This window comes from Furipterus horrens, unplaced genomic scaffold, assembly GCF_987537825.1.
Source record: "Furipterus horrens unplaced genomic scaffold, mFurHor1.1.pri manual_scaffold_5, whole genome shotgun sequence".
Taxonomy (NCBI): domain Eukaryota; kingdom Metazoa; phylum Chordata; class Mammalia; order Chiroptera; family Furipteridae; genus Furipterus; species Furipterus horrens.
Genome location: NW_028327175.1, coordinates 203,065,566 through 203,082,652, shown reverse-complemented (window position 1 = coordinate 203,082,652; position 17,087 = coordinate 203,065,566). Strand labels below are relative to the sequence as shown.

General features: G+C 60.3%; 2 protein-coding genes across 5 annotated transcripts; both read left to right on the top strand.

The window, feature by feature from the left end:
• Positions 1-1,395: 1,395 nt before the first annotated feature.
• FUOM (fucose mutarotase) lies at positions 1,396-5,198 on the top strand. 2 transcript variants are annotated; one of them, XM_090278821.1, is made up of 7 exons: positions 1,396-1,518; positions 2,154-2,222; positions 2,366-2,488; positions 3,708-3,778; positions 3,938-4,036; positions 4,636-4,709; positions 4,953-5,198. In XM_090278821.1, exons 1-7 carry the CDS (start codon positions 1,434-1,436, stop codon positions 5,017-5,019), a joined length of 588 nt encoding a protein of 195 aa, XP_090134947.1. In that variant the 5' UTR covers positions 1,396-1,433; the 3' UTR covers positions 5,020-5,198. The 2 variants fall into 2 exon arrangements, with proteins under 2 accessions (XP_090134947.1, XP_090134948.1); XM_090278822.1 differs by lacking the exon at positions 2,366-2,488 and having other exon boundaries at positions 1,397-1,518.
• A 2,480-nt stretch (positions 5,199-7,678) lies between these two features.
• On the top strand, positions 7,679-16,822 carry CALY (calcyon neuron specific vesicular protein). Of its 3 annotated transcripts, XM_090278820.1 has the most exons (7): positions 7,679-7,870; positions 10,779-10,834; positions 13,207-13,361; positions 14,396-14,509; positions 15,101-15,214; positions 16,121-16,436; positions 16,657-16,822. In XM_090278820.1, the coding sequence occupies exons 3-6, from the start codon at positions 13,227-13,229 to the stop codon at positions 16,409-16,411; spliced, it is 654 nt and encodes a 217-aa protein (XP_090134946.1). In that variant the 5' UTR covers positions 7,679-7,870; positions 10,779-10,834; positions 13,207-13,226; the 3' UTR covers positions 16,412-16,436; positions 16,657-16,822. The 3 variants fall into 3 exon arrangements, with proteins under 3 accessions (XP_090134946.1, XP_090134944.1, XP_090134943.1); XM_090278818.1 differs by lacking the exon at positions 10,779-10,834 and having other exon boundaries at positions 7,680-7,870; positions 16,633-16,822; XM_090278817.1 differs by lacking the exon at positions 10,779-10,834 and having other exon boundaries at positions 7,682-7,870.
• Positions 16,823-17,087: the final 265 nt, after the last annotated feature.

Below are 17,087 nucleotides of genomic sequence, written 5' to 3'. Positions count from 1 at the left end.
GTTTTGGGACCTCTGGCTCTCGGGACTGTAGTGTGTGGCCACATGCTTTGCTTCGACTCACGCCCTTGCTCACAAACCCCGAGCGGGACTGTCCGGAGACCACAGACTACCCTTAACTGGCCGCTGGCCCCGTATGTGTTGGGGGTTTGATTTGTTACTGAAGCTGAAACCTTTCCTTCTCATCCAGATAAAATCGGCTTTCCCTTCCCATGTTTGTACTGAGGAGGTAAAGCTTCGGGGAATGTTAATTCTAAGTCTCTCTACTTACACCTTCGAGTAGAAACTGCTCAGGTGCAACTCTCAACCTGCGTGGATTCGGCGGCTTCAGGGAGCCGGGCGCTGGCCCTGCTGACCAGCCTCCCCAGGCAGTTCCCGACTCCACTCTGCCCAGCACAGCAGGGCCAGGGCTGTGTTCAGGGCATGCTGGATGCCAGGCTGGGTTTCCAACCTGGCTCCGCCAACCAGCTGAGGCTCCCAAGACCAAGCTGTAAAATGTGGAGATGTCTCCGTTTTCTTCAGGTTTCCCAATGTGGCTTTGTTGTCTTGCACATGCAGGACTTTTCCAGGAGCTGCCAGGCCTCTGAGCATGTCACATCTCCACAGGGCCACGGGCCATGGCCACGGCACTGGCACACAGCCCCGTGCCTGTCTGCAAACAAAGTGGACGATGGTGAGCTCCGAAAGGAGGTGGCCTGGGCTGTGTCCTGCCAGGTGAGCAGGGCAGCCCTGCAAAGTGACGTTCGAGCAGCCAGAGCTCGGCAGGCTGGGGCTGAGCAAGCGCCTGTCTGCAGTCTGGGCAGTGAGTTTGGTGGCCAGCTCTTAAGCAACAGTGTGACCAGGACAGCGCACTTGGGGACACCTGCCTTGGGGTCTGCCCCGGCCTCGGCAGGCGTAGGAGGCTGAGAGAGAGAGCAGACACAGGGCTGGAGGCCGAGGGCAGGGTCTGCAGGGTTCAGGAGCCACCTGCATAGGTCAGCTATGCTGCATAACAAATGATCCCGAAATGTAGGGGTTTAACACAGTGGTTATTCTTTCCGACAGTCTGTGTGGGTCAGGAATCCAGCCAGACCGCAGTGCGTCTCGGTGGTAGCTCCTGACCCACCACTCACTTGCCTGGTGGTTGATGCTGGGGAGAGCCCCATCCAGGTGCTCCCAGCCCCCAGGTCCCCTCCAGGACAAGCCCGAAGAGTAAGTCCATCACCTGGTCTCCCCACCCCAGGACACAAGGGACGGAGCGGGCTGGGGGTGGGGGTGGGGACCCCGACCAGAAACACACGTGGGTGTCCGGGTGTGGAACCTAGCGAAGCACAAAGGCCTTGAGAGGTGCCTTCAGGGCTGGACCGGATTTCGCCCCACCTCCCGCACCACACCGTCGCCCGCCCTGCCCGCAGGCCCCGCCCCACCCTCCGGTGCAGTCCCTTCCTGCCCTGAGCATGGTGGTGCTGAAAGGCATCCCCGCGCTGTTGTCCCCAGAGCTGCTTTACGCCCTGGCGCGAATGGGGCACGGAGACATGATTGGTGAGCCTGCGGGGGACGGGGGACAGACCCTCGCGAATCCCCACGCTCAGGGCAAAGGTCGGGGGAGGCGTGCATGGGTGTGGCGGGGCTCCTGGCCCATACTGTCCCCGGGGCCAGGGGGCCACAACTACCCATGCTCCGAACAGCCGGGTCCTGAGCTGGGGGTATTGCTTTGGCTGCTCCGTCCCTCCTCAGAGTAGGACTCCACCTCCTTTCTGAGGCCCTGCAGTTCCGCCCCAGGCAGTCTCGCGGCCGGTGGCCCTCTGCCTGGGCTGGGGTGTGTTGGCGCAGCTCAGGGCCCTCCCCCAGCCCGAGTGTGGGGGAGTGGGGGTGCCCGACGGCCAAGGTCCCTTCTCTGGCCATAGGCCCTCTGTGCTGCCCATACTCCAGATCCCTCCCAGATGGGCCCAGAGGGGTCACTTCCGCCAGTGTCTGGGATTGTTTCTTTTCCTGGAGCCGTGGGCGGGATTCAGGGTCGAGGATGCAAGTCCCTTGCTCCGCCCTCATCCTGGTAACACCTGCAGTTCCCACCGCTCCCCCGTTTCCTGTCGGGTGGAGGGCAGCGGGTGTGGTCTAACTTGTCCATCTGTGACCCATGCAACACCCCGGGATGTCTAACACAGCTGCCTGTTCAGTTCTTGCAGACGTGAACTTCCCCACCTCCTCCATCTGCAAGTGTGGTCCCGAGGAGATCCGCGCGGACGGTGAACAAGGGCCCTCCTGCCGGGGGCAGGGACGTTGTGGAGGGTGGGCAGGGGCCCTGGCTCTGTTCCCCAAGTACTACAGCTCTGCCCCCACCTCCACCCATTCCCCAAGCACCCACCAGTGACCCGTGTGCTCCCTGCAGCCCCCAGAGGTGACCTGGGCCTCCTGCTCCATGTCAGACACCACTGGGCGACTTCAGGAAAGTGGGGAAGCAGAGCTCAGGCGCCTTTTTGGCTGACTGAGCCGCATGCCCCTTCTTCCCCAGGTCAGGTCAGATACTCAACCTTAAAAATCTGCCTCGTGGGCTGCAGGTGTCCACACCTCAGGGACCTTCTGACCCTGAGGGGTGGGTGGGAGGTGAGGCTGGGAGGGGCCTTGACCCAGGTCCCAGCCAGACTGAGAGCAACGGGGTGAGGGCCCCATCCGCACCCCATGCATGGGCTGCTGCCAGGCCCTGGCCATGCCTGGCCCTCCCCTGCCCTCCCCCCCCCCCTTGAGATGCTATGAGGCAGAAACACAACTCTCTCTGCGGAGTTCAGGCCACTGGGGCACAGAGATGTGAAATTTGGGGTAAACCCAGCCCCCCCCGGAGAATAGGCCAGTGGTACGAGGCCTGCCCGAGGTCTGCCCATGGCCTTGGCCACCACCCCTACTCAGGGAGCTGAACCAGCGTTAGACCCCAGTTAGGCCCTGGATCAGGTGACCCCAGGTGCTCTCCTCTCCAGGAGAGTGGGACCAGGGGGGCCGTGGGGAAAGCCAGAGTGCTGGGAGATAAAGAGTGTTTGAGGAAGTCACAGTGCAGGGACCAAAAGTCACACATACACTGTGGTCGTTGGTGAAGAACAAGCAGTTAGGGTCCAGAGTCTAACGTGCAGAAGAGTCTAGTCCTGTAGAAAGGCAGAGGAAAGGGCGGCAGAAAATGCACTTAGCTGGTAAGAGGGTTTCCTTCGTGGGGGGAGGTTACAGCCCCTCTTTCCTGTGCGTCAGCGTCTGCGTTTCCCAGGTGTGTATAATGAGCGTGTGTTACTTTAACAACCAGAAACCTACTTTATGGGAGACCAGGGGCCTGGCGGCCAAGGGGGACAGGCTTGGGGGCACCTTGGGCAAGAGATGCCTCTTCCCAGACCCTTGTCTGTGGCCTTGTCACAGTCTATATATAGGTGGCAACTCCGGGCCTCTGGGCTCAAGGAGGTGGCCGGTGCCCCTCCTGGTGGACAGGTGTTTGCAGGGTGACAGTGATGGGCAGGGCTGGCCCACTGACAGGTGCAGCAGCCAGGGGTGAGGAGACACCACTGTGACCTCCATGAGTGTCACCAGGTGGGCAGCAGTTGCCTGTGGCCCCTCTGTCCTGGGCCCAAGTCTGTCCCTGCAGCTTTCAGGAGGCCCCGTGTGAAAGGTGTGTCCAGGCGCGGCCGCCATGTGGCACTGTGGGCCACCGGGCGCACCCGCCGGGCGGGAGTCTGAGACCAGCACCCTGCCCGCAGGCCTGGGCATCCTGCAGCTCCTGAGGGCTGTGCTGAAACTGCTGCCACTGGACACCTATGTGGAGAGCCCGGTGAGGCCCTTTTCCCAGACCTCAGCGGGCCCACCTGGGAGGGGGGGCGCGTGTGCCCAAAGGGCTCTCACCATGATCAGAGGAGCCCTAGCCGTCAGGGGGCCTGGGGGCACCGAGCTGCTGGGCGGGTAGGCTGCGAGCTGACCCCTCTGTCCACAGGCTACTGTCATGGAGCTGGAGCCCAGCGACTCAGAGCGGGGCCTCCAGACGCCCGTGTGGCGGAGCTACCAGTCCCTCCTCCTGGACGCGGGCTGCTTGGTGAGCCTGTGGTCCCCACCAAGCACAGGGTGGGGACCCTTTGCACCTCCTTGGAAGCCTGGGAGGAAGGAAAGACTGGCCCCAAACTCTGCCCGCGGGCGTGTGAGGGCCTATTCACCTGCAGTGGAAGGGCCACCCCCTGCCCCCTCCTCCCACCTCCCAGGGTCCTGGCCCGTCTGCTTGGGGGCCTCACCTGCCCCATGCTGTCCACGTGGGTACCCCAGGCTCACATCTTGTCAGGGGCCTGGCCTGATTCTGTGTGTCAACCCCAAGCCACCTGGCGAGGGGACGAGCCTGTCCTCCTGGGAGCCGTGGACAGGCAGATCTTGGGCAGGGCCTGCCCGAGGAGAGGATGCCTGGAGCTCCCATCCTGGACAGTGGCTCCCCTGTCCCACCCCTGGGGCAGATCAGAGGGACTCTGGGGCCCCAGGCAGGCGGCCACCAAGTGCAGCAGGCACCTCACGCACCACAGGTCCCCAGGTCCCTAGTCCTTGCAGGTAGGCCAGGCATCCTTGGGACCCCGGCCTGGAGAACCAGAGAGGCGGGGCCCATGAGGGTCCCTGGGCATGTCCCCTCAGCGTCACTGGTTTGCCTTCCAGAGGCCCCTGGTGAAGATGGAGAGGTCTTGCTTTTATCAGGAGGCCAAGAAGGCTTTTGCTGTTGTAGCAACTGGGTGAGTTCTGCCTCTGTCCACTGGGTCCTGAGGGGTCCTGATGGCCTGGCTGGGTCCAACTGGGGCGGGGCTATGTGGCTTCCCTCCCCTTCCCCATCCCAGAGCTCCCCCCCACTCCTCTCAGCCCCTGCCCCACTGAGACATGTCCGCCAGGGAATGGAGGACCTGGGCTGTCCAGCTGGTGGTGTGGAGCGGGGACTGGCACCCTGGCCTGGCCCGTGCTCACCTCAGCTCCTTACACAGGGAGACAGCGCTTTACGGAAACCTCATCCTCAGGAAGGGGGTTCTGGCCCCCGAAGACCTGTTCTAGGCTGGTGAGGCATCAGGACGGCCCGGCAGCACCCAGACTTCACCAACCCAGGGCTCGGGCCACAGGTCCTGGGGGGCTGCTGATGGGCTGGGCTTCTCCTGATCTGAAAAACAATGGAAAAATGTCATGACCGGTCAGCGTGTCGGCCCAGAGTTTTAAAGAGCAGCATCTCTCTCGCTCATGAAGTCCTGTCTGTGCCGAGCGCAGGGAGGCTGCGGGCTCCCCGGGTACAGCCCAGGTGGGAAGTGAGGCCGCCACCTCCCTACAGGTTTGAACCTCCTGAGCTGGGGAGTCCTGGGTGTGAGACAAGACCTCACACAGGTAGACACCCTCATGGGGCTTCAACCCAAGCACCTGGAGCCTGGGCAGGGGGCCCTGGTGACTCAGCAGGGAGGCCTGAAGGTGGCGCAGCGGCTGCCCAGGTGGCCCTGTGTGGAGTGGGGGCTTCCGCATCAATCCCTTGGGCTGCAGACACCGAAGTGGCCCTTAAAGAGGGGACCAAAGCAGCTGCAAAGGCAGGAGGGCGAGTGGCAGGGACTGGTCTGGAGGCTCTGGGAGGGTGACCCTGGGCCCCGTGCCTGTGTCCCCTCAGCCTGGTGGCTGAGTACCTACTGCATACGCAGGAGCCCGAGCTGTCCTGGGAAATGCGCGTGGGGGTGGGCTGCCTGTGAGCCACTCAGACTGGGTCTCCAGGTGGAAGAAATCCCCACAAGCTGCAGCCCTGACTCCGGCGTCTCCCCTGAGGTTCTCTTCCTACAGATCTCCTCTCAGCCATGTGCGCATGGGAGCAGGGGTGACTGGGGCTTGGGGGTCTGTCTGTCCATCAGGGCCTGGGGGCGGCTCCCGTGTGGGGGGCTGGTGCCCGATGTCTCAGAGAGCCCGGGGGCTGGCAAGGCCACGGGTGGAGATCCAGGGCTCAGGCTGGGGAAGGGATGCTGCTCTGGGCCACCACCTCCAGGGCTTAACCTCAGACCCCCGGCCACTGCCAACCACGCAAGGGCCTCTAAGCGGCTCCATTGCCATTTCATTGACACATGATAAGCCACACACGTTTCCAGGGTACAATTAAATGTTTGGATGTCATCTGCACTGGAGAGCCATGCAGTACCCTGGTCCTGTCAGCTGTGGGTGCTGGTCTTTCCTGTCGGCTGTGCTGGCGGGTGGGCATTGGCGATGGTGATTCCCCTTCTGATTTCATTCCTGGAGGTGACTGATGTTGAGGGTCTTCTCATGCACTTTTTTTGCCTTCCATCTATTTTCTTTGGTGACACGAATACTCAGTTTCTTGCCCATTTTGGATTGGCACCAGGGCCATCAATGAATCTGGTCACCAATAACAATGTTGAGGGGGTCCCCACACCATCAGTGATTCTCCAACCACCACACTTCCAAGGTATCTTGACATTCAATGCAGTTCTGACACCGTCTACCTGGCCGTGGTGTCAGACCCCACAGGTTCAGGGTGCAGCCCCACAGGACTGACCCCAGCCCCACTGCAGACTCCAGTCACAAGTCCAGGTTGTCACCTGTGTTTCTGACCAACCTGCTATAAATTGGAGGCTCCAACATGCCCCCCTTAGGTTTGATCGATTTGCTAGAGCAGATCACAGAACCCAGAACGTTTTCCTCACTAGATCACCAGTTTACTACAACAGGATGTAACTCGGGAGCAGCCAGGTGGAAGAGACACACAGGACCCGGTCTGGGGAAGGGGCGGGGCTTCCACGTCATCTCTGGGACCATCACTCCCCCCCAAAGTTCTGCATGCTCACCAGCCTGGAAACACTCTGAACCCCATCTTCTTGGGGGTTCCATGGAGGCTGTGTTACCTGGGCAAGATGGATAAAACCCTTGGCCATAGTGACGGATCCAATCTCCATCCCCTCTCCCCTCCTGGGGGCCGGGCAGCTGGTGGGACTTGCAGCCTCATAGAGGTGACTATCAGAATAAAAAGTTAGTGCTGACAAGGGCATGGAGAAACTAGCTTCACACATTGCTGGTGGGAACGGGCCATGGTACAGCCACCTTGGAAAAAAGTTTACTTCAGAAGTAAAATGTGACCCCCACCCCCACCCCTCCTGGCAACTCCACTCCTAGGCCCTCACCCCAGAGAAGGGAAAGGCTGGGTCCCCTCAGGACTGAGCATCCACAGCAACACTGACAGCCCACGGGCCTGTGCAGGTGGGTGGCTGGGTGGCTAAAAAGGGGCACAGTGCACACGGGATATTCTTCAACAGCAAAAGGGGAGCCCTGAGAGCTGCTGCCATTGATGTCCTCCAGCTGGGTGTGGTGGGGGTGGGGGGTCACGGCTGCCCTGACACCAAACACCTGCTGAGCGCCCTCTCTGTGCACACTGAGCTGGCACTGGGGCCCGACAGTGGCCAAGGATGACAGACTTGCCCAGGGAAAGCTGACAGCCCAGGAGCTTCAGACATGGCAACGTGAGGAGGAGACCCTCCTCTGAGTGGTGGGGGCCAAACCCAGCTGTACCTCATCCGAGTTGACCAAAGGAGGCAGGGGGCAAGTCTGAGTGCCCAGGCCACGCCTGAGAGCCGAGATGTGCCCAGGCTGAGGCGCGGCCAGGGCTCCGCGGCCACGGCGTCCGTCCCCTGCAGTGAGGCGTGTGCGCCTGCGCGGCGGAGGGGGTGTAAGGCTGCGGGGCCCGGGTGCAGCTCCGGTGGGGGGCCGGCGCCGGGCTCCCCTCCCCCAGCCTGCGTCTCCCCAGCAACAGTAGCCTCGGTCTGGGGCTCAGCCCCTCCCCCGCCCCGCCCCAGCTGCGGCTGCGAAGCGTCTGGAACCGCATCCCAGTCCTGAGACCGCATCCTGCCGCCGCAGCCCGTCGGAGCCACCCGTGAGCCATCGCCACACTTCTCCCCGTGGCGCGAAGGGGGGCGGGGGGTGTGCAGGGGTGGCAGAGTGTATGGGGGGCGCTGAGGCTGACCCGATGGCGGGCAGGCCGAGCCGGGGGCCTCCCTCAGGGTCTCCGCTGACCCGAGCTGCGCAGTGACCCCCGCGGGGCGAGCTGCCGTCTGGACCTCCCAGAAGGGCCGCGCTGTCCAGCCTCGCATGCACCCCCATCCTCAGCAGAGTGGGGACGCTCGGGTGGGTTAGGGCTGCTGGACGTCGCCCCCGCGGTGGCTGCAGCCCCCTCCCCGAGAGCCGGCTCCTCCCCTGCAGGTCTGGGAGAGTCAGTGGGAGCTGGGCATCCCGAGATGGGGAGGGGGCGCCGGTTCCAGGACCCCGGCTCTGTGGAGAGAGGAGGGTGAGGGGGAAGGGGCGTCAGAAGTACCACAGCACCGAGAAACGTTGGGGGCGTGGGGGTGGGGTGCTGCGTGGCAGGCCGGAGACGGCCAGGGGCAGGGAGGGGCATTTTCAGAACCACCTGCCGCACGCAGGCGCTGGATGCGGGGCCACAGGTGGCTGGTGCGTGGGAAGCCGAAGCCGTTTGGAGCCCTGGGCCTCCGCTCCCCGCCCCCCTCTTTTGGGTCTCTGAGGACTGGGCTGCCAGCCTGCAGTCTCCCTGCCCTTGAAGTAGGAGCCAAACGCATGCCGGACCTGTAGGGCGAGGGGCGGGGGGCACCTGGGTGGGGGCGGGGGGTTCTGCTGGGTTCCAGCAAAGCTAGCAGGCCCCCTACGCTCCGCAGTCACATGCACGCCCGAGGCGCGCTGGCGCGCACCGCTCCTGACGCAGCATCCCGACTGCGGGGGGCGGGGGGGGGGGGCGGTGCGAAAGCGAGTTAGTAACGTGACCTGCAGCGGAGCTTCGTGGGCTTTCACCTAAGGGTCCGAGTCCCTCCATCCATCCATTAGCACTGACTTGCCGCTCATCCTGTGCCACCTCCCCAAGCCTCGGAGAAGAGGCCTGCCCCGCCCCAGGACCCTACAGCGGTGGGGAGCAGGCGAACCGCTGGAGAAGACACAACTACAGCGCGGTGGCTCTCCGGAGGGAGAGGGGGGCCTGTGGGCGGAGTAGGGACGGCCCCCTCCTCCATCCTATGGAGTTCTGTGTCTGTCACGTCAATGAGCTCAGTCAGCCTTCCCGGTGGGTCCCGTGACTCAGCAAAGGAAAGACATGTTGGGGAGGGGTGTGTCCCCACATGCAGCATTCTGCCTGGGGCAAGGGGTCTGGAACCGGACTCGGAGGGACCCAGAGGGCCCCAAATAGCTACTTTTCTTTACGAAGAGGAGTCATCGCTGGCTCATCTCCGTTGCCATGGAAACCCACCACGAAGTAATAGGGACGTCATGCTGCGTCAGAGGAGTTGGACCTTAGGTTTGGCTCAAAAGGGACCGACCGACTGCAGAAGTGGAGATCCTTATGGGGATGGGGGGTGACCCTCGGCCTTCCAGCGGGCATGGCCAAATCATGACGCAGGCAGGGTGTTTGAGCCATGGGGCGTCCGCTCCGTGACGGCCACCCAGGGGAAGGGGGCTGGAGCCCCCCCAACCTTCCCTCAGTCTCTGGCCATTTGCTGCCCCCACCTTCCCCTGCAGATTCCCGTCGGTCCTTCATCCCTGGCTCCCTCTAGGCAGGAGCTCTCATTCCTTCCTCACACTGGATGGCCTGATCTCTCTGTATGTTCTTCTCCGTTTCCACCTCTGCCTCGCCGAGCACAGACTTCGGCTGCATGGCCCCGGCCCACGTGGAGAATGCCGACCAGTCTGGGCCAGGGGCTCCGGGGCCCGTGCCCTCCTAGGCGTAGCCCTGGCCAGGCCCCGCCCACCCCCAGCCGGAGTCCGGGATCGGGCACTCAGGGTCCGGACTCAGGGCCCTAGGAGAACTTTCCTCCCGGAGCAGGATGGAGGTGGCCCCTCTCTACAATGTCCCTCTCCGCCCCCGCCCCGCCCCACATGCCCTGCACAGCCCTGGACTCCCTGCCCCGCGCCTGCAGCACTCTGCCTCTCTCATGGGCAGCCCTGCTCTGCTCCCACCAGGCCTGCCCACACCTGGAACCCAATGGGGCGCGAGAAAGAGGCCACCCGAGAGCCTGGTGGGTACAGGTGCTGGTGAGGCTGTTACAGGGACAGCATTTGTGGGTAGTGAGGCCACCCTAGATCAGGAATTTGGGGATTGAGAGGCACAGCAGTCTTTGCAGGCGGTGCAGACAGGGACAAAGGAGGGCCCAGGTTCAGAGGCCATTGGCTTCCTTGGGCCAGAGTAGCAAATGACCACAACTGGAAGGCTTGAAACAACAGACATTGATTCCTTCAGGGATCTGCAGGCGAAAGTCGGAAATCAAGGCGTCAGCAGATCTGCACGCCCTTTGAGGCTCCTGGAGAGACTCCTTCCTGCCTCTTCCAGCCTCTGCTGGCCCCAGGGTCCCTTGGCTGCAGGCTGCATCACTCCATTTCTGCCTCCGTCTTCACATGGCCTCCTCCCTGTGTGTCTGTGTCCAAATTTCCCCCCTCTCATAAGGACACCAGTCGCTGGACCAGGGCCTGCCGCGGTCCAGTGTGACCTCATCTTAACTTGGTCGAATCTGTAAAGACCTTATTTCTGATAAGGCCACATTCGCAGGTGCCAGGGGTCAGGATGCAGACAGAGCTTATTAAATCCACAACAAGCCCTTCATCGTTTTCAGGTTGCAAACACCTTGTTTTCTGTTCCCACTCTTTAGAGGCTACATTTTGATGAGCAGAAGTTCATAATGTTAATGCAATCCTTTTATCATATTTCCTGTATGGTTAGTGCTTTATTACCATATTGAAGAGCTTGTTCCCTCCATGAGACCGGGAAAATATTTGGTATTATCTTCCAGATGCTTTTCCAACTGAGGCTGACATACCGAGAACAGGCTTCTGCGTGCTGCGTGAGGTAGGGATTGGGCTCGTTTCCCACACAGACGTGTGTTTATCTAAAGGTGGCCATCCTCTTGCTTTGCAGTCACATCTCTGTCATGGATCCATGATCCGTGTGTGTAGGGGGTCACCTGGGTCTTTGTCTACCACATCAGTGCCACACGGCGTGATTCCACTGCTGTGGAATGAGCTGGGTGCCTGACATGAAACCCCTGTCCTCAAGATGTCAGGTGTGTTCTTGTTCCTCTGACTTCATATAAAATTACAGGGCTCATCAGGTTCACACCAAGAAATCCTCATGGAATTTTGATTGGGGTTTATTGATTCTACAGATACATTTTAAGGGAAGTTGGTATTTTAAAACATGAAACCTTCCAAAATCCATGACTGCTTCTTTCCCCCATTTATTTAAGGAATTCAGGTCTCATGTGGTCTCAGTCATCACCTTTCGACGGAGTTTTTCGTGGTTTTCTAGATGGAAGGCCATCTCATCTCTTATTAGACCTATTCCTGAGCACTTGCTCCTTCAGATACTGTTTAAATAAAATTTCCCCCAAAGTGTTTTTTCTAGTTTTTTTGTCACTGATATATAAAAATACAGATTTCTGAATACCATGCATCCATCGACTTGCTGAACTGACTTCAGTCTTCATAATTTACCTGTAGATTCTCTCGGGTTTTCTGCACACAGGAGACGCTTTCTCTGTGAATAATGTGTGTATGACCTCCTCTTGTCCTGGCCTCGCCTCTTCTTTCTTCTCCCTGCCCCGCAGCTCAGTGGCTGGGACCTCCAGCACTACCGTCAGCAGAACTCAGAGTATAGGGCCCTTTTGCCTCCATCCTGATCTTAAAGGCAAAACTTTCACCATTCCCATTCGGTAAGGGTCAGAGCAGAGATTCCTGTGGATGACCTTGATTGCCTTCTGTGCTAATAGATTTTAAAAGAGTAAACAGTCCTGGTTGGTATGGCTCCATGGATTAAGCACCAGCCTGTGGACCAAAAGGTCACTGGTTTGATTCCCAGTCAGGGCACGTGCCTGGGTTGTGGGCCAGGATGTTTCTCTCCCTCTCTTTCTCCCTCCTTTCCCCTCTCTCTAAAAAACACAAACAAAATTAGTAAACAAATGTTGAACCTTATCAAGTACTTTTTCAAGTACATACTACTGAAATCGATGAGATGATTTCTTTTTTATTCTGTTCATTTGGTGAAAAATACTAATTGCTTTCCAGATACTAAACTAAATCTCATTTCCAGAACATAGTCCACCTTTTTGGATATGTTATCTACCTCTTGCTGGGTTCCAGGCCGCTACCACGCCCTCCCACACATCTTAGTCAGGTTCTGAGATCCAAGTTATGTTGGCCTCATGAGCTGTTCCTTCATTCTCTTGGGAAGAGTTTTGTATGGAATTTGCATTATTTCCTCCTTAACATGATTGGTAGATTTCAGTGGTGAGGCTGTCTGGGCCTGGAATTCTTTGTTGGAAGGCTTTTGCAACTGAGTCAAGTTCTTGGTGGACACAGGACCTTTCTTTTCTTTTGATTGACTGAGTAGATTTTGCTTTTCTACTATTTCAGCCAGGAAATCACTTGCTGTGTTTCACTGAGAGGTGAAATCCTTATGACCTCACCAGTGGCAAGGGGGCCTTCACCCTCCTCCAGGCTGTGCCGGCCCCTCCACCATCCCCACCTGCCCCCCTGACTCTCAGCTTCTGTTGGGGTACCTAGCCTGTACACCATTGCTTCTACATTCTGTCCAGCTAGCACTGGGTTGCTGGGTTGACTCACCGGCATCCTCTTCTGTGACTCTTGTTCCTTCTTACATTCCCAGGAGGGTGACCAGATAAAACACAGGACACCCAGTTAGATTTGACTTTCAACTAGACAACAAATAACTTTTTAGAGTCAGTATGTCCTATCTTGCAAGTTGCATGGGATGAACTTATACTAAAGAGAAGAAGAAGCACCCTTTCTGTCCGAGATTCAGATTTAACAGGCTGTCCTGTGTTTTTATTTACTAAGTCTGGCCACCCCACCCTCAGGCTTCTATCGGGGGTTGTTTTCTGTTGACCAGAATCACTGCCCTTAGAATGTCCTCTAGCAGGTTGGCCAGTGGAAGATGCTCTCGCTGTTGTGTGTCCAGGCAGTCACTGGCCCAAAGTGCCACCCTCTGCATGGCTGTGGGACCCACAGGGAGCCAGGGAGCTGGAAGGGACTAGAAGCCTGGGTTGTCCTAGGGAGTTTGGCCTGACCACTCATGGCCCATCCCAGCCCTGGTGTGGGGCACCTTGGAGCCAGCCCTCTCTGGACCCTCTCTGTCCAGAGCCAGCTGGCATGAACATCTGCAAGGGGCCAGTGGGCAATGACCCTATGTCTGCTTCTGGACAGGACAAGGAGCGCCATTCGCCATGGTGAAGCTGGGCTGGAGCTTCTCTGGGAAGCTGGGCAAAGACTCCAGGGCCCAGGACGGGATGACCATGGACAGTGTCCCTCTGATCAGCCCCCTGGATGTCAGCCAGCTCCAGCCACCGTTCTCTGACCAGGTGAGGGGCCTGGGCCAGTGAGGGGTCCTTCTCAGCCCTCCCTGGGGACAAAGAGGTGTGGAGTGAGGTGCAGGAGATCAGACAGAGGAAGGGCCATCTGGGTGGAAACCCCAGGACTGCGTGCAATCTGCTCCCTCATCACCCAGAGCCGATTTTCCTCATCTGTAAACGGGTGACCTGGCCACAGGTGACTGAGAAGTTGCACAGTATCTGGAAGACAGCACCCAGCACATGGTGCTACCCAGCGGGGGCTCAGCAAGCAAAACTCCCACCCTCCCCTGCTGGGCACACTTGTGTCTTGGGTCAAGCCTGAGTCAGGGTCCTGGGACACGTGATGGTGGAAGGGAGCTTTCAGCAGGAATCCTGAGAAGCAGAGCTCAGTGCAGCCCCACCTGGTCCTGAGTAAGCTCAGGAGCAAGAGTGGCATCAGACTTGCCCTAGCTGGGGGCGAGTGGGTGGCCATCTGTACCCATGTCCGACAGCTATTGGCTGGGGGCCGTGAGGACAGGCCACTGACCCCCAAGCACTGGCCGAGGGAAGTTCTCCAGCAATCTGGGCTTCTGCTGCAGCTACGACAGTTCTGGACCCAGTTCTCAGTGGGCACCATGGGAAGGCCTAGTCCTTGCTGCTAGGGAGCACACAGGACTCAGGACCACACCTGCCTATGCCCCTGTGGAAGGGCCCTCCGGACCCTGGGAGCCAGAAGAGAAGTCAGAGCCGACTTCCTGGAAGAAGGGGTTGAGCTGTGGGGCTATGGTAGGGGAAGCTGCTGGTGGGGAGAGTGGGCACCATCAGAGCGGAAGGCCATCTGCAGACGGATGGGCTCCATCTGTGGCCTGGCCTCGGGGCTGCCATGGACCCAGCAGACTGCAGTGTACACCTTCCCTTGGCCTCAGCTCGTAGCCCCTGGAGTACGGCCGCTAGACAGTCCTGGCAGCAGTCAGCACCCACCCCGCTCCCGGCTGCTGAGCCCCAGCCCCCGCCCTTCCCAGCCCTCCCAACTCAGGGTCCTTCTGGGCCATCTCTTTGCACAGGTGGTCATCAAGACACAGACGGATTATGAGCTGGCCTCCGCGGGCCAGCTGAAGAAGTTCCCGGACCCGGAGGCCCAGAAGCTGGCTGGCAACAACCCGGAGGAACGGCGTGGGGTAACTGAACCCTCCCCATCCAGTGCTGCCCGGGGTCGGTCATGGGGCATCAGACCAGGGTCAAGGTGCTGAGGCAGCACAGGGCTGGGCCCCCACGCTCAGGCTCCTGCTGTCAGAGGAGCTGGACAAGGAAGCGCACCACTCAGAGGCGGGGCGGGGTGGGGACTAGGGGCCTGGGGACGGGTGCTCAGGGGAGGGGCTGCTGAGGGACTTAAGCTGGGCAGCACCAGGCTGACCTGTGGCTGGTGGGCAGGGGGTGGCAGCCACTGGGACTCGCCGGTGTGCCGCACACCATGCCAGGTCCCTTTTCCTGCCCTGCACGCTGGCAAGCACTTCTCCCGCCCTCTTTTAGCTCTTCACTTGCCTAATGATGAGTTTTCTCATTTTTCCTGAACTGCTTCTAAAGCCTTTCATTTTTCAGTAGTAAAATCTGGTCCCCTATTATTTCTGAGAGGGAAGTGCCCCTGCCCCCAGGCCAGCGGGGTCGGGGACTCAGCTCTGTGAACCCCGCTCTGAGGGCTGCCCCAGGAGCCCAGGCTGGGTTCGGTGCCCCCCACACTGGGTTCCGCTCTCTGCCACCACTCCCCACAGATGCCTGCAGCACGAATGATCGCCTTCGCCATGGCGCTCCTGGGCTGTGTCCTGATCATGTACAAGGCCATCTGGTACGATCAGCTCGCCTGCCCAGACGGCTTCCTGTTGCGGGTAAGGCCAGCTCGCTTGGCGCCGGGGTGGGGTGGGGACCCTCAGGCGGAGTGCGGGGCAGGGACGGTGCCTCGGTGAGCCCAGAGTGTGTTGCGCTCCAGGGGGGCCTGATCCCCAAAGCTCCCTGTGCTCCCGTTACGGTCCCAGAACACACTCAGTTCGCCTTTTGAAAGAGTAAAAGAAAAGGTGTCATAGCAAGAGATTCTATCATCCTGTCATCTAGAAGTAAAACCTAAGGTAAGAGGTGAGGGGCTGGCCGGCCCTTCCGGGCTCAGCACCTGCTCTGGATGGAGGTTCCCTCCTCCTCGCTAACCTAACCTCTGCGGGGCCTCGATGTGAAGTGACGTGAACGTTTTCTCCGTGGTCGGCAAATATTTTCCCCTTCTCCTTTTTCTCATTTTAATGAGGGTGTTAATCATTGTTTAGTGTATTTTCTAAACCCTCTACTTCGTCAGCAGTGAACTCGGCTCCTTCCACGCTGACCCCAGCATTTCTGAGATGCGAGTTCCCCCCAAGAGGCTAGGAGGCCTTGCTGTATTTCCCCGGGGGCTCCCCATCTGCTGTTCAGGCCCCCACTCTCTGGGGTTCCCGCGGGTTCTCTGAAGCCCCCTCCCCTTCTCCTCTGAGATGGGGCAACCACCCTGGTTCTGATAGGGGTTGACTCCATGGAGCCCCCACTTCTGAATTGGAGGCCGACTTCTGGTGGCTTGAAATCAGGGCAGACACAAATGTATTAGGGCCACAGTGTGCAGTATCACTTAACTGCTTGGAGCAGAAGGCACGGGAAGGCCAGGTGAGGCGTCCCTCGTGTGGCACACAAACGCGACTCCCGTGTCCTAGCGGTGGCACTGAGGGGCGCTCCCCGCCGCGCGCCTGGCCCAGCCCCTCTGGCCCTCCCCCCCGCAGCACAGGATGTGCACCCCGCTGACCCTGGAGATGTACTACTCGGAGCTGGACCCGGAGCGCCACCGCCGCATCCTGGCGGCCATGGGCGCCTACCCGCCAAGCGGCAAGCAGGGCTCCGAGCTGCCCGCGCCCTGGAGGCCCAGCCGCCGCGCCAAGGAGGCGCCCGTGGCCCCACCGGCGGCCACAACGACGGCCACCGAGCTCCCCGGGAAGCCCTTGGCAGGCGGAGAGAAGGAGCCCGCAGTGAAGGCGGAAGGGAGCGTGCCGCCCCCCGTCCCTGCCCCGCAGTGACGGGCTCCGCGCCACCGCCCCGCAGGTGAGCCCTGGACCGGGACTCTGGCAAGGGCACCACTCAGAACCAGGGATCCTCCTTCCTGCCCAACCACCGCCCACCCCCCGGGTGCCCACCCCGCCCACCAGCCTTACCTGGGGGTGCTGTCTCCCCATGTGGCCCCTGGGACCCGGGGCGGGAGGGGGTGCTTCAAGTGAACAGGGGGCAGCACCCTCCGCAGGTCTCACGCCTCGCGTCCCCACAGCACCCAGACCGCGGCACCTGTGACCTCCCCGCCAACGCTGTCCCGCGTCTCCCGATGGTGTCCCGCCTTGTGGTCGTGCCCTGTCCCCAGGCCCCCGATGCTGCCCGCCGCCCGGAGTCCCTAGCTCTGTCGCTTTTCTCTAAGTAAAGATTCACATCCACATCCACTTGACCTCCTGTTTCTCCTGAGCATGCTCGGTCCGCCGACCTTTTCCTTCCCTCCGGACGGACCCCTCCTGATTAAAGGGGCAGGGATGTGAGCTGGGCCCTGGGCACCTTGGTTCACGCAGGCGAGAGAGGGGGCTCCCTGCGCAGTCTGCCTGGGGCCAGAGCCACCTGTGCGCAGGGCCTGTGTTTCAGTGGCTACAGTGCAGGGACCCCACCTGCACTCAGGGGAGCCTGGGGTCTGAGGTCCAGCCCTGACTGTCCAGC